Source organism: Arvicanthis niloticus, chromosome 4 (assembly GCF_011762505.2).
Source record: "Arvicanthis niloticus isolate mArvNil1 chromosome 4, mArvNil1.pat.X, whole genome shotgun sequence".
Lineage (NCBI taxonomy): Eukaryota > Metazoa > Chordata > Mammalia > Rodentia > Muridae > Arvicanthis > Arvicanthis niloticus.
This window is the reverse complement of record NC_047661.1, coordinates 14429479-14444816: the sequence shown is the minus strand read 5'-3', so window position 1 is coordinate 14444816 and position 15338 is coordinate 14429479. Positions and strand designations below refer to the sequence as shown.

General features: G+C 45.1%; 1 protein-coding gene across 4 annotated transcripts in view; it reads right to left on the bottom strand.

Annotated features, from left to right (window-relative positions):
* Tnik (TRAF2 and NCK interacting kinase) overlaps positions 1 to 15338 on the bottom strand; it is a 399376-nt gene that overhangs the window by 80664 nt on the left and 303374 nt on the right. For all 4 annotated transcript variants that reach the window (XM_034499583.2, XM_034499581.2, XM_034499582.2 and 1 more), the window contains exon 12: positions 10947 to 11151. In XM_034499583.2, the coding sequence (XP_034355474.1) occupies positions 10947 to 11151 (205 nt within the window). The remainder of the gene's footprint in view (positions 1 to 10946; positions 11152 to 15338) is intronic.

Here is a 15338-nt window from a genome sequence, read left to right as displayed (position 1 = left end):
GAAATACTAATGCCAAGTGATAGGATCAAGGTTCTGTGAGTCTGCGATACCACGTACCTCTGGTGGGATCAAGTACAATTCTAAGGCTCTTACTCATGGAGTTTCTCTTCCCCTTGAGCCAGATACACTCCTCACTCGCACTGCACAGACAAGAAAACCGCCACATCCAGGCCAGCATCTTGCCTGAGTCCAGTCCTTGGTGAGTAGATAGCCAGGGCATGCACTCTGCCTAGTTCTGACACATGCATGTAGACCTGGTGAAAGATGCCCTGTTCTTCTCATAGTTTTCCCTTTCCTGTCTTGATCCCATACTTTCCCCTTTCTTCATAGAAACAATAACCAGAGAGCCATGGGAAAGCTAGACAGACTAGAAATACTCTATCCCTTTGCTTCTACATTTGTTATAATCAGTGACCAGAAGGAAGCCTTTACTCTACTCAAGGGCACCTTTTGATCAGCAGGCAGCCTGTGGCTAAGCTCCCAAGGTACACATGTGCAAGCTGGTCTTTATGAACAAAAGGAAGAAGAAAGGTTCTAGGTTGATTTTGCCCTGAGCAAGCTTAACGAAGCAATCTAATTCTGTCTCTGCTATGAATAGTGGTCAATGTGATTATTCAAGAGATCCTACTTATCTCTCAAGCCTCAGTTTCCCTAGGAACAGCTACTAGGGCTTCCCAGGTACCTCCACACAGAGGAACAAGAATGGCCTAAAGGTCATCCCTAACACACAAGGCTCTATAGCTTAGTATTAACATTAAGCACAGATAAAAGCCTTCAGATTCCTGCCTTAGCAGTGCAAAGCCTTAGTGAAAGACCCTGTAGTTGAGTGCTATGGAAGTAAGTGCATTATAAATAAGTTTGTGGACACTACATTCACAAAGAGAGCTAGCCTAGCCTTCTGAGCCGATACTGAAGGGGCTAAATTATATCCCCTGTAGAACAGAGAACTCTTCAAACGTTTCCTGAGCTGCCGATGAAGGCATTTTAGATATTTGGCAGGATGTATTTGAATGTAGAGATATCACAGCAGCTCAACAAATAACAAGCTAAAATTTTCAACATTATTTCTTTCAAAAAAAAAAAAATCAGAATGTGGCACCTAAACCCCATGGGTTTGTAAGGAGACAGGACAGCAGGTAAGTAAGCCCATCAGAAAAAAATGATGCTGAAGGGATTCTTGCTTTTTAAGAAAAATTGACTGAGATCACTGCCCAGATGATGGTCTACTCAAGTTGCTCACTAAAGGAAACAAGAGTAGAAATGAAAACATCTCAATGTTTGTTCCATCTCAATGTCATGTGAAGAAACGTGTCAATGAAGCTGAACAAAACCATTCTGTTGTTCAGTTCCACTTAGGTTAGGCATAACTAAGAAAACTGAAATACAAGACAGATGGACTAATCATAATAAAAGAGGTTCAGAGCAGACCCTGCATGACTGAGGTCATGTCTGTGACCTGTGATGCCTGCCCAGGCAGGCTTTGAGTAATTCTGCATACATGTCATCGAAGGCACTCTAAGTACACCAGTGGTTAGTGCCTGTCCAGCCCTAATCTTGTCTTGTAACATTAGATGCTGTTGGCATAAGATACCAGGCAGTTCTTGAAAAGCACAAGAAGGGGTTTGTGTTTAGGTGAGGCGTATTTCAGCAAAATCTCTAACTGGAGCACTGAGATTAAACCCCTCCCTCCACAGGGTCCAGGAACTGCAGACAAAGCCAGACCTTCTACTAAAAAAGCAAGCCCCTTGGGACTCACTGATTATTGGGGCATCTTCCCCTTTGTTATTTGTCTTCTCAGATATGATCTTGCATAGCCCAGGCTGACCTCAAACGTGTTATGTATATTATACTAACCTTGAACTCCCAATATTTCTGCTTCCTTCTCCCAAGTACTAGGATTACAGGCATGTCACCATGCCCACTATTACCAGATACTGTTAGAAACATTTTTTATTAATTAAGTCCATCTTTCAGGTGATCATTATCCACTTTGTAAATGAATAAACTGATAAACAGAGGAATTTAGGTTTGTTCAAGATGGCTACGACAGAAACTGGGAGAGTGGTGTTTGGGAGCAAAGCTGCCGTGTGCCCATCTTCTTTGTGAAATAGCCACTCCCAGGGCTCTACGTTTCTATCGATGGGTCTTGTTTAGATCTTGGTGGAGATGAGTCTTGATAGTAATGGTAAGATTATAATTATTACTTGTGGTGATCAGATTTTACTGTCAGCTTGCCACAACTGAGAAATCATCTGAAAGTGGAGCCTCAACTGAGGAATTGTCTAGATCAGGTTAGTGTGCTGGAGGATTGTCTTGATTGTTGACTGATGTGGGAAGACCACCCGCACTGTGGGCAGCACCATTCCCTACGCAGGTGGTCCTGGACAACATATGTGAATAAATCTAGTTAAGTATGAGCAGCCTAGCAAGAAGGCAGCATGGATGTGTTTATTTCTTTCTGCTATCGGTTAGAGAATTTGGTGTGACTAACTGCTTTGAACTTCTGCTTTTTTTTTCCTTCAATGATAGTCTTCAACATGAAGTTGTAAGGCAAACAAACTTCTTTTTCCCTAAGATGCTTTTGGTCAGATGTTTTGTCAGAGAAACATATATAAAACTAAGACAATGACTGAAAGAAATCCAGGGAAGAGCATCTTTCAAAAGACAGATCTTCGGCAGAGGAAAGTCCCATGGGCTCCTCTGGGGAAAGCAGAGTTTCCAAGGTAACAGGTGGCCCTCCTAAGTAAGGTGCTCCCTAGGGATGGTAGCTTGTGCTGGCCAGGCCAGCGACTACTTAGACAAGCCAACAGCAGGCAGAGAACCAAGTGGCACACACACAAAAAGGGAGCATTCAGAAAAAAGGCACCCCTAAGTGGTAGACAGGGAAGCCACATTAGTGAAAACAGAATGAAGAAATTATCTCTATAATACGTAACGTGAATAATACCTGGTGACATAGTCTCTTACTGTTCCAGAATACAACAAAGCATCTGTACAAAAATCTCTACTCATTACTTAGGTTAGGCACAGGGCTAAGCCTTTTGTGCTTGTGAACTTTCACATAGTTCCCACAATAATCCTTCCAAGTAAATACAATTATGCTGACTATACAGGTAAAGAAACTGTGGTTCCTCCCAGAGACTGAACCACCAACCAAAGAGCAAGCGCGGGCTGGACATAGGCCCCCTGCACATATGTGGCAGATCTTCATGCAGGTCCCCCAAAAACTGGAGCTGGGGGCTATCCCTAAATCTGCGGCCTGCCTGCCTATGGATCCCATTCCCCTAACTGGGCTGCCTTGTCTGGCCTCAGCGGGAGAGGATGTGCCTAGTCTTGCAGTGACTTGATGTGCTGGGACAAGGAGAAGGGGGGTGGAGATAAAACGGGAATGGGGGGAGGATCTATGTGAGGGAGTACTGGGAGGGGTGGCTGATATTGGAAATTAAAGTGAATAAATGAATTAATTAATTAAAATAATTTTTCGAAAAGAAAAAGGCTAGGGTTCAGCCAGATTAAGTAATCTGCCCAGGACCACAGAGCTAGGATGAAATCTGGCCTCCTGGCCTACAAAGCTGGTGTAGTTTACCCTTGTACCTACTTACCAGATTGTTTCCCATTCCACCGCATTCTGAGTGGGTGTCGTAACAAGTGTTTGTTCCAAAGCATGAGAAGGTGCTTGCCTTCTGGTGCATTTATTTTTATAAACTCAAGGTTTCACTGCACACAGGAAGGAGCTCAAATGCTGGAACATTCCTTTGACTTTAGTCAGTAAAAGCGACAGTTACGGCTTCTGGAACTTTATGTGTTGGCAATTTGCTGGAGGTTTCTGATAATCACCTGGTTTAATCCTAACTGCTGAATGAGATGATATTGCTACCCGACAGTTTGATTCTGGTAGAAACTGAGGTAGAGGAAAGCTAACAAATGCACCCAGGGTCACACAGTAAAAAAGGAAGATAGGCCTCGGCTGCACGCGGGCCTGAAGCTGATTTGTTTGCATTTTGCTTTGAGATAGAGTCTTGAAATCTATCATGAGCTGGCCTTGAACTCATGACAATCCTCCTGCTTCTGACTCTCAAGTGCTGAGGTCACAGGTGTGCATCATCACTTCTGGTTTTTTAGTTGGCATTGCTGACCTAAATACCACATCCTTCACTATTAAATGTTTTTATTTGTTTGTTTATTTGTGTATGAGTGTGTGTGTTTGTCATTGTGCTATGGTGCATGTGTGAAGCACAAAGGAAAAACCATGGGAGTTGTTTCTCTCCTTTTACTATATGGGTCCTAGGGAGCAAGCTCAGGCTACCAGGCTTGGAAACAAGCTGTTTCCCACTGAGCCTGCAGGGTGGCCCAGCACACAGAGACTCTTACAGAGATATGCACCACCCTTTCTCTGCTTTGGAGTGGGGGTTATGCTGCAGCATCTTAGAGAAACTATTTAGATTCTAAGAACACCTACTTTCCCCAGTGGCTTCTTTAGATATAAGTCCCTGCCACATAGCCTCTGTGAGCTGGTCTCTGACCCTGACAGAAGAGTCAGCACCAAGAGCAGACACGAGCTCTAGCTGACAGCAGACAGGGTAGCACCAAAGTATAAATGTCCCCCTTCCCCAAATCTAATCACTAGGTGGGTCTCCCTAGAGATCCTTTAGAAGATTTTTCCACATGATGGCCATTGACATCTAATTCTCCATTTTCCTGGTTAGTCTTCAGGACAACTCTAACAGGGACAGCAAGCTTACCCACTCACATCTCTGTGGAGAACAGGAAGCAGGGTAAGGGAGGGCTGAAGGCAACAGCTCTTAGAGTCAGCTTGACCTACTGTTGTGACTTAATGGTTTTCCTGTTAAAATAAAGGTATGAAGTACTCCCAGCAAGCAGAAAGCAAGCACTGGTATCCTAATGGTTTACACAAAATAAATCATTACCAGAGACCTGATCCAAAATAATTAGTCTCTTACCAGAGCAGGCCCACAACCCCTCCAGGGCCCATCTAATGCTGATAGGTAGGGCTTGTCCCAGCTGGGTAATAAAAATTCTTATTGAACCAAAAAAAAAAAAAAAAAAAAAAAACCCAAAAAAAAAAAAACCCGGAGATTACTATATACTTTTGTCACCAGAGACGAACTGACTCACCTTGGCTGAGTTTCAGCAAGTTCTTGGAACTTGCTTATAAATTGTACTGTATCATCGGTCAAAACTGGTCTGCTTACCACCACTTAATCAGCCACAGGGCATGTCCCTTGTCTACAAGGGATCCATGAGTACATTCAGCTTGTAGTCAAAGTCCTTCTGAGAATTACCAACTGATTAGATCCTAGCCATATCCAAACAGACACACGTCAAGAACAAAGGGCACAGAAAGTGTCCTTAGAAGCTTCTGGTGGAGACTGACACCTGAGGTCACCAGATATCAGAGCTATAGCCTCACCATTCCAGTGATGGGCAGCAGGCTTTTACTCAGAGCTGGACTGTAATTCCCAGGGTGCTCACAAAAGCCCATCTGATCAAAAGGAAGCTAAATCCTTAAGAAGAACTATAGACTTCATAATTTCTACATGCCTATGCATGCCTATACAAGTCCCTGTTCTGACCACCAGAGACACAAGTGTTCACCATAGGCTAGGATGGCAGATAAAGATGGAGACACAGGAAGGGAATCGCTAGGTGGCAACAGTCGTCGTTATTCAATTTCAGTACTTACAGCTAGCTCTTTATGTCACAATTTGCTTCCTTCTCTTCAGCTATAGCAGTTGACATTAAACTTGACGTGACATTGTCATCTATAGAGTTTATTCTTGACAACACTACAACAGAGTCATAAAAATATCAAACAAAACTGCTAATGTTTAAGTTGGTTGGGCCACATTCATAGCTGCATGTGACCCCATGTGCCAGTGGCTTGCTGGTTGGACATGCCTACTAGGGCAAGAGAAAGATCCAAAAGATAAAGCCAATGTAATTGTCCACATCCATGTGTTCTGAATTTTTCTGAAAAGCTGGGTTCACACTGACCATCACCCAGAGCAGAGGGTTCATGTTCTTACACACACAGATACCTTCCATTCAGGCCATAGACCTCAGGGTGTCTCTCTCTGGGCACGTGTCTTACTCATACCCTTGGGAGAAGCTCCCATAAATGTCACTGAAGAACACAGAAGAGTCCTCTCAGGAGCTCCTACCTGGTATGTAAGGAGAACCTAGCTCAAAGCTGAATACCCGTTGAGCATAGCTGTGTAGGGCAAAATACCAGAGAGGTACAGGCCAGGATAGGGTAAACAAAACAGTGACGAAAAGCATTGTAGTGACGTAAAGATTCTGTAGTGAAGTCCCTGATTGCAACATGAATTCGTCTTGAGTTATGTCACCACTTGTGAGTTGGATGTAAAATATTTTCTATAGCGTTAGTGTTAGGATACATGGTTCCCTACTGATGGCCCTGCTTTGAAGACTGTAAAACCTTTAAGAGATGAGGCTATAACTGAAGGAATGGATCATTGGTGACAGATCTGGAGGTTCTAACCTTGGCTTTCATCCCATCTGCTTTGTTCTGTTACATTGAGAGGTGAGGAGGGGGAGGGCAGCTACACACTCACACCACTGTGGAGTCACCTGATGCCAAGATTTCTCTCTAGGTGGACTGGACCCTTTAAAACTGTGAGTCACAACAACAACTACTACCTACACAACAACTACTACCTCAAGTGGCTTCTTGTCACACATCTGGTCACAGCAACAGGAAAAGTGACCAATATTCATCTCTAGGATTTCATTGCAAAGTTTTAGCCTTCAGATCATTGTGATTATTAAATGACAAAGTTCATGTAATGATCTGACCCCAGTCTCTGTCATATATATATATGGTCAGCACTTGACAATCACAAGAAATGGTCATTTAGCTGCTTGATGACAAATGTAGGAAATCTAGGGAATTTATGCCAGGGAAGAAAAGCAAAAAACTAAAAAAACTAAAAACACAGCAAAACAATATGCTTCCCTCTGGGAAGACTTCATACCAACAAAGCACCTGGGTCCGAAAGCCAAGTGTTCCTGTGAGAACAACACAAACAAATAAACAAACGGGGTCTGGAGAGATGGCTCAGTAAGTCAGGCTTGCTCCTCAGCAAGACGACCTGAGTTCTGTCCCTAGAACACACATGAAAAATTGAGTGTTGGGGGTGATGCCTCCCTATCCCTTACAAGTAATCACCTGTGGCAGTTGGAAGAGCTGGTCTGGGGTCATGAGAGCAGGTGAGCTGGCCCTGCCCCTCGCTTCTGCAGCACTCAGAAAGTGGGCCATGTACTTTCCTTGGGGCAGTACAGTAGCGCTGGCCCTGTTGGGGTGGTCGTGCAGGTGAGTAGCTCCTTGGATGGGAATCTGGGAGAGCTGACCTGCCTCCTGCAGATTATGGCAGCATTGCATGGCTTAGCTGGAACAGTGCTGGAGAGCTTGCCTTGGTGGTGCCAATAAGGAAGAACTGGTGAGCTGCCTAGCCCAGCTACCATCCAGGCCCAGATCCAGAGCTTTGAGTCAACCCAGCCCAAAATCTATATCATCTACAAATGATAGGACGTGTGAAAGGGCCAGTCTTGCTGAACCAAAGCTGCAGGATCTTAGTGACACAGGGCAACAACAGAATAACTGAGGGAAGACCCAGTGAACATTCAATACTGATGATGCCAAAGAAGCCAGAGATCTCAAACCAGACCAATGATTCACTGCAATGAACATCTACAAGTGAAGATGTGTGGACAGAGGAATACACTGAGGGACACACTAGGACATACTATAACTTCCACAGCGAGATGGTTTTCTATGCTTTGGGTTTTGTTGCTGTTGTTGTTAGTGGTGCGTGCGTGCGTGCGTGTGCGTGCGCATGTGTGCGTATGTATGTATGTGTGTGTGTGTGTGTGTGTGTGTGTGCGTGTGCGTATGTATGTGTGTGTGTGTGTGTGTGTGTGTGTGTGTGCACGCGCATGTGTGCGTTTTATTTTGGAGGGGGAGGTTGCAAAAGCAAAGGGCAGATATGAGGGGACACGCAGATGAGCAGGACCGGGTGATGTAAAGCTCACAAAGAATCAATAAAAAGTTTTAAAAAATTGTGTGTCCTTGTGCATACTTGCAAAGCCAGCACTGGGTGGATGAAGACAGGCATATCTCTGGGGCTTCTTGGCCCACTAGTAGGCCCCTAGCCTACTTAGCAAGTTCCATCCAATGAGAGAACCCATTACCAGGGGTAAAAAAATGGACAGCACCTGAAGAATGCCACTTGAGGTTCTTTTCTGACCTGTACGTACATGCACACACACAAGCACGTGCACCATGAGCATGCGTACCTCTGTATGAACGTCCATATGAACATTAACACAGATATACAAACATTAATTTATAAAATGTACCAGGCCACGTGTACTCTCTATACCATGTGGGTCTTGTAAACATTAAATGCTTATGGGTTTTTAGTGTGGGTTTTCCAGGGCTGCATGGTCAGTGCCTTTAACCTGAAGCCAATGATAATGAGCCGGTAACCAAATGGAGCCTGAGTAGTGGAGACTGTGCTGTCCCAGGAAGTGAGGACCTAGTAAATTCCACACCAAGAAAAGCAGGGCAGCCAGTGTTTAGCAAAGGGTGTAATCTACTCAGAAAGAGGAAGTCTTAAAAGTCCAAAGAGCAGAGTCATGGTGTTCCAGAGGCCTAAGAGATCTGGGAGCCAGATAAGAGCTACAGGAGGCCTGGGCTCGGGTTGAAGGCAGAGATAGCTCAGCACAGCTGCCAGAACCTGACTAAGACTGTCCATCTGTAGCCTGGGGGAGAGAGGGGTAACCGGAGGTCATGTCTGCACCTTTCACTTCTATTCGTCACATGTACACTCACCTATGCCCTGTTCACAGGCCTCTATCCATTACACGCAGAACAGAAGATAGCAGGCAGGCTTTACACTGCTCACGTGATGGGCACCCTTTACACCCGGTGTCTAAACTCACACACATACTTTATGTCCTTATTGCTGCTCACAGAAATCTCAGAGTCCACATCTGAGGATCAGAGTTCGAGGCCCTGGTTCTTCACGGTTACTGTTTCTGTGAACGCTCGCATGCACACTGGGATCTGAGCGGCCAGCTTGCATCTGTGCATGGCAGCCACCTTCCGGTCTCACTCCACTGTGCTCTCGGCTTTACATTTCCTTTCTTTTTAATTTTAAAAACTTTAAAAAAAAAGTTACGCACAAAACAATAGCTTTCATCACAATATTTTATACATATATATTGTGTATTTTGCTCATATCTAGTCCTCACTGTCCTCCTTGTTAAATGTCATATGGTCAGTGCTCCATGATCATTAGACATGAGCCCTCAGTCACTTTATAAATAAAGAAATCTCAGCTATCTCATAGCATGATGAAGGTGGGAAAACTGGAAAATAAGGATGCAATATGCGCTTCATGGGAGAAAAAAATGATACAGTGTTCCACGTGTGAGCAACCGCCTGCCTGGTAGCTTTCACATAGAAGTTACTCAATAAACAAATTATTGTAAATATAGAGGATTATTATTGGTGGTCTAAAAATAATGTTCTAAGGTCTTAATGGGGCTACTAGGTTTCCCTGAAAAGTGACCTGAGGCTGTCCCAGATTTAAATGAGAAAATGTACACCATGGTGGGCTGTTAAAAGAGATGGGGGTAGGGACTCTGTTTGGGGAGTCTGGGAAGGGGTATCGTTTGGGATGTAAATAAATAAATAAATAAATAAATAAATAGTGATCTGAATTTATAGCCTTACTTGTGGCAGAAATTTCCCTGCCCAATCTATTTGCAGCAGGAGGCCTATGATTGGACAGGAAAAAGGGAGGCAGAGCTAAGGGTGGCAGAGAGACAGGCAGAGATGCAGGGAGAGCGAAAGAGAGGCTAAATGGCTGTGGATATGGACCCGCGTGGCATCAAGTAAATTGGTAGATGTAAAATCTAACGGTTAGGATAATTGAGATAACCTTCTAAATTGTGTGGGTATCTTGTGCATTGAGAATATATATATATAATACATATATATAATGTAATATATATATATAATACATATATATATACATTGGTTAACTTTAAGCATCAAGAGTTTTGATTTACTGGGTTACTGGAAGGTGGGTCCGCTGACAACCGAGTGGTTATGGGTATGAAGGAACTAGGGGCTCCAGGGATGAGCGAACCAGGCCTGGAAGCACAGCGACTGGTCACAATGATGCTAGCTAGAGAGAGCAGCCGGGAGCACACCCACTGGGACCAGGTGGCCCTCTGATATGGTGGCTAAGGAGGGAGCCAGCTGGATGAGCTCTTTTCAAATATCTCCTGTACACTCACTCTCTAGTAGATCATCTTAAAATGCCAAATCAGGGACCTCATGAGTGAGGAGCAGGCTGGAATTAGGGAGACCCACAATATCACCACCCTGCTCCCATACACTAGGGACCCTTTCATTTGCCTCCCAGTTTTCCCAATAGGAAGCTCTCCTTTATCTGACTGAAGAAGGAATGCTTGGAAATGTGGATGAAGTTCCAGGATGGGGACTTAAACAAAGGGTAAGAACCCTGTATGGGACAGAACATTCAAGACACGATGGTCAATGATTTAGTTTCCCATCCAGAGGAGAGTAGCAGGCACTGCTGGGCGTAGGTCTTGCCTGCAGCTGCAGGGTGTGTCCTGGGCAAGAAGGATGCAGGAAGAGCATGGCTCCTGGTGTCAGAAGAGAATCAAGATGCAGGGCCTGGTGTTATTTACTTAGCATCAGGTTACAGAACATGCTACAAAGTGAGGGATAGTCAAGGGAAGCCCTACTAAGAGTTTAATGAGTGGAAGGACAGAAGACTTGACCCCATTCTCAGTGTGCGTGAAGGCCTTTTTCAAAGAGCATGTGTACCAAGCAGGCAGTGCCTCAAGCCTGGCTCCTTGGTACTCACCTCCTCCAGCCTCCGCCTCTGCTCCTTCTGCTCCTCAATGCGCTTCTGGCGCTCAGCCAGCAGCTGCCGCTTGTGTTCTTCATTCTCCCTCTGCTGCTGTTCCAGCTGCTGGCGCCGCAGGGCCTCTGAGCGTTCCTTGTTGGCCAGCTGCAGTCTCAGGAAGTCCCGTCTTAGTGTTGACTCCCCTGGTAGGTTCAGAATGGAGCTGTGGACAGGAAAGAAGATGAGGATACTGCTTATGACAGGGCCATTGTTGCTACTGTGGGTCCCGGGGAGATGTGAGAAAACAGTGCCCGAGTCGCTTTTCAAGACAACCATTGCATATAGGTTGTCTCCATCCCTTGTGGAATACCACACACTTCATAGGCTTTTCCACCTGACCCCATCTCCAGTGCATGGCAAAAAAACTGCTTAAGACTTAAATGGGTGTGTAAGCCTCAAGCCCTAGGCAAGCTTATCTCCACGTATAAGAGCAATAACTACCAGCGGCCGGGGGGTGGGGTGGGTCAGTGGTTAGAGCACTTGCTATGTAAACATGAATCTGGATTCAGACCTTCCTCAAAAGCTGGGTCCAATAGCAAATGTGCCTGTAATTTTGCATTTCTCCGGGAAGATGGAGGCAGAGACAGACGTTGGGAGGCCAGCGAGCCTAGTATACATAGCCATCAACAATGAGAGGCTCTATTTCTAACAAGGTGGAAGGAAAGGACCAACACCAGAGGTTGTTCTCTGACCTCTAGACACAGGCATCCTATGCACACACGGATAACATATGTAGTAACACATCGCAAACACACACGCATACAAGTACGTAGGCATGCACTCACAGAGCAGCAAAGGGGTCTCACTCTGTTCACGAGAGCAGATGCCTTCACATGCACCTCCTTGGCTGCTTACCCTAAGGCCCAATAGGCCGAGGTTATGCTGCTCAGGGAAGATGCAATGGACCACGTGGGACAAGGATAAAGACAAGGTTGACAAAAGCCAAGATCTGAGGCCAAGTTTATGCAGTCCATGGTGCCCAGAGCTTGTCTCTGTACACCACTGTTGAAGGGAGTGGGTCTAGGCACAAACCACACACGTGGGACTGACAGCACCTGAGGTAACTGATTCCTAGATTATGCCTAACATAGTGTTTTTAACTCTCTCTCTCTCTCTCTCTCTCTCTCTCTCTCTCTCTCTCTCTCTCTCTCTGTATGTGTGTGAAGGACATAAACTGTCTAGTACCACTGGTGGCCCTGAGCTGCCAATTCAAAGCTTACAGGTTACCAGCTAAAAATTATGACCTCTGGTTCTCCATTGCTATATATCAGGGAGATGGAAGATAGCTCTTATGTTTTTGTTTTTTTTGTTTTTTTTTTTTTTAACATAGCCTCTTAAATTTTTTTGTGACAGCATCTACCTAAAATAATCTTACTGAACACATAATTCCTCATTTCTGCTATGGGGCAGGTGCTAGGTCAGGCTGTAGGGTGATAGTGCTAGCTAGATACCAGTTAGAAATAGATATGGGGTTTGGAGCTGTGGGGGTCTCCCTGCTCTCGTGGATCACTGGCTGACATAATCCATGAGGACAGTGGATGAGTGAGTGATTTGGAAGCTCTGTGAGTGTGTACAGTGAGTGACCACACTGGGACCCGCTACCAGGAGGCAGGTCAGCTTTACTTAGGGTCACTGAAGGCTTATAAAATTTTAAGGGACTGAGGGTAGGGACATACAGGATGGGCAAAGTCATTGCCTGGGGGCTTAGGGCACCTAGAATGCCTCATTAGCATGGGGAAACATCTCAGGAATCTCAGGTGATGGCTAAATACATTCTTATTGGGAGAAAGGAAATTGATTCTGTAATCTAATTGAGGATCTGTGACATTCCTCAGGTAGAGGCACACGTGTTGGGGTTAGACAGACAAGGTCAGAGATGGAGAAGCCCCATTAATGGAGTCTCCTATTACCTTCGGGGTCCCAGAAGGCTATCTGGTTAATGGTAGACTTTGGGCTTAATAAGCAGAGTTTTCCCATGGAGCTGAGAGGAGGGTGTGCTCAAAGGCACCCCAAGTCCCCTTCCTGTTTGTTCAACCTGATGGACTACTGTGGAACCCAGGCAACAGGTTTCTCTACTCAGCCTCACTTCTTAATTGACAAATACTCTGAGCATGCACATCATGGATGCTGAGCTGTCTCCAAAAGGAGCTAGATATAAAGTAACAAAAACCACTCAGGTTGTGGAGATAGCTCAGCTGGTGAAGTGCTTGCCACACAAACTTGAAGTCCAAAGTCAGATCCCAGAGTGTACATTAAATGCCCAGTGTGGTGGCATGCATTTGCAACCCCAGTGCTGGGGAGATGGACACAGCTGGGTTCCTGAGGTTTATCTGCCCACTATTCTGACCTATTGTACAAGCCCCAGGTCAATAAAAGGTCTTGTCTCAAAAAACAAGGTGGACTTCTGAAGGATGACACCCATGGTTCAGATGTGTGCCACACTCACAGCTACACACATGTGCTCTGACATGAACATGCTTCCCCTCCAAAAATCCCAAAAGTGCTCTCCAATGTCTTAGACCATGATCAGATCCGTTATCATACCATACCATGATCAGATGTGTTATAACACCCTTCCTGCCTCAGCCTTTGTGATTAAATGTCCCCAAGGCTTCTGATAGATTTATGCAATATCCAAAATTCAGGTGCCAGGGATTTTCCCACCCACCAGTATAATGTCACTTTCATTATGACTTTGACACTCCCTCAGTGGGATTTTCTAGAAGATTGTGGGAAGAAACATCCTAAAAGGAAGACTTGGTCCACTATGATTTACGATAAAAAAGTCCCCCTTTGCCCCATGGATCTACTTCATAGAGATCCCCAACAACTTCTCTGAAATCCATCCGCAGTGCTCCAATCCCCTGTTGGGGACAGCCCACTCCAGACTCTCTTCAGAGTGTTTGTTTTGGCAAGTAAACTCCTGCCTGAACTGTGATTCCTTACTGAATTCTTTCCTCTGAGAAGATGGTAATCCAGAAAAAAACCCTGTAACAGCCAGACAAATTCTCCTTCTGGAGTTACTTCCTTGTGGGAAAGATAGACAGGCAAATTATTACAAATAATAAAAGATCAAATAGGAAATGGTAGTTTGAAAGGGTGAAGAGTTTACAATTTATAGTGTCGAGGAGCTGAGATGAGGTCTGCGGCTCTGTTCTAAACGGGTTGACGTCCACCCTTCAAGGAGGACAGCGGATGGAGGGTAAGGGGGCTCCAGGCAAAAGAGAAAGCAAGTTCAGAGTCCTTGGTAGAAACAGCTTGCTCTTGTCCTAGAATGACACTCTGGCCTGGCCTCCAGGGGCAGAGTCATCGAGACGGAATCTAGTACATACGAGAGTGGTCAGAGACAGGCAGCCGGCGAAGTGTGCACACACGGGAGGGTGCACACACATGCCCACAAAGGCCAACTGCTCAGGCATAGCGTTAGCAGCTCCATCAGCTTCACAGTGGACCGCAGTCTGCAAGGTACAGGAGAGTAAGGGAAGCTAACAGTGCTTCACATGGGGACTCCACACAGCAAGCAGTGGCGGTGAACCTCAGACAAGTATTTGGGGACAGAATTACTGAGGCCCGTGGACAGATCTAATGTGCTGAGGGATGACTTACGGTTTCATTTGGGCTGCTGGGTGACAGCAATGTCAGGAAATAGTATGAGGGTTGTAGGATGGGGGCAGGGTGTTGGCAGTTGACAAGGATATCAGTTTGGTTTGGAGAGTTGATAAAAGATGAGACGCAGCTATAGGCCCAGAGCTTTGCTGAGGGCATTTCATGGGGGTTTGAGGGTCTATTGTGAACCCCCTCTACAACTTGTTATCGTAGGGTAAAACGCTAAAACAAATTCTAAGTGCTACTGCTGGTACATATACGTCAATCATTCAGTTACCAACACTGTATATGACCGTGCTGTCTCATGTCTACAGTGAGAAAACCATTGTCTTTTTACTAACATTTAGACTTTTGTGAAGACTAATTAGACATATTCAAAAAACGGTACTTGGTACATAATCTTCCCCATGACATAATGACATGTTTTAAGTACACCTGGTGGCTCACCAAATGACCCCTGACACAAAGAAAGCCTTGGAAAGACAGATTTTCTCAGGTCTTCAAAGAACAGTCAGAAGGAAGACAGTTAACAGCCTGGAAGCAGGGAGCAGGGTCCTTTCCTCTTGAGGAACATTCACTTTGTGAATGTTGTGAATGTTGTGAATGTTGAACAGTGTCAAACACTGTTTGACAGCCATTGTCTTTATGCAGCTAACTGGATGCAGCTAACACATTTTGATGTGAGAAAAGAATTCTCTTTAACTTTGAGAAATCCCCTGGCAGAGAAGAGAGAAAACCTAACGG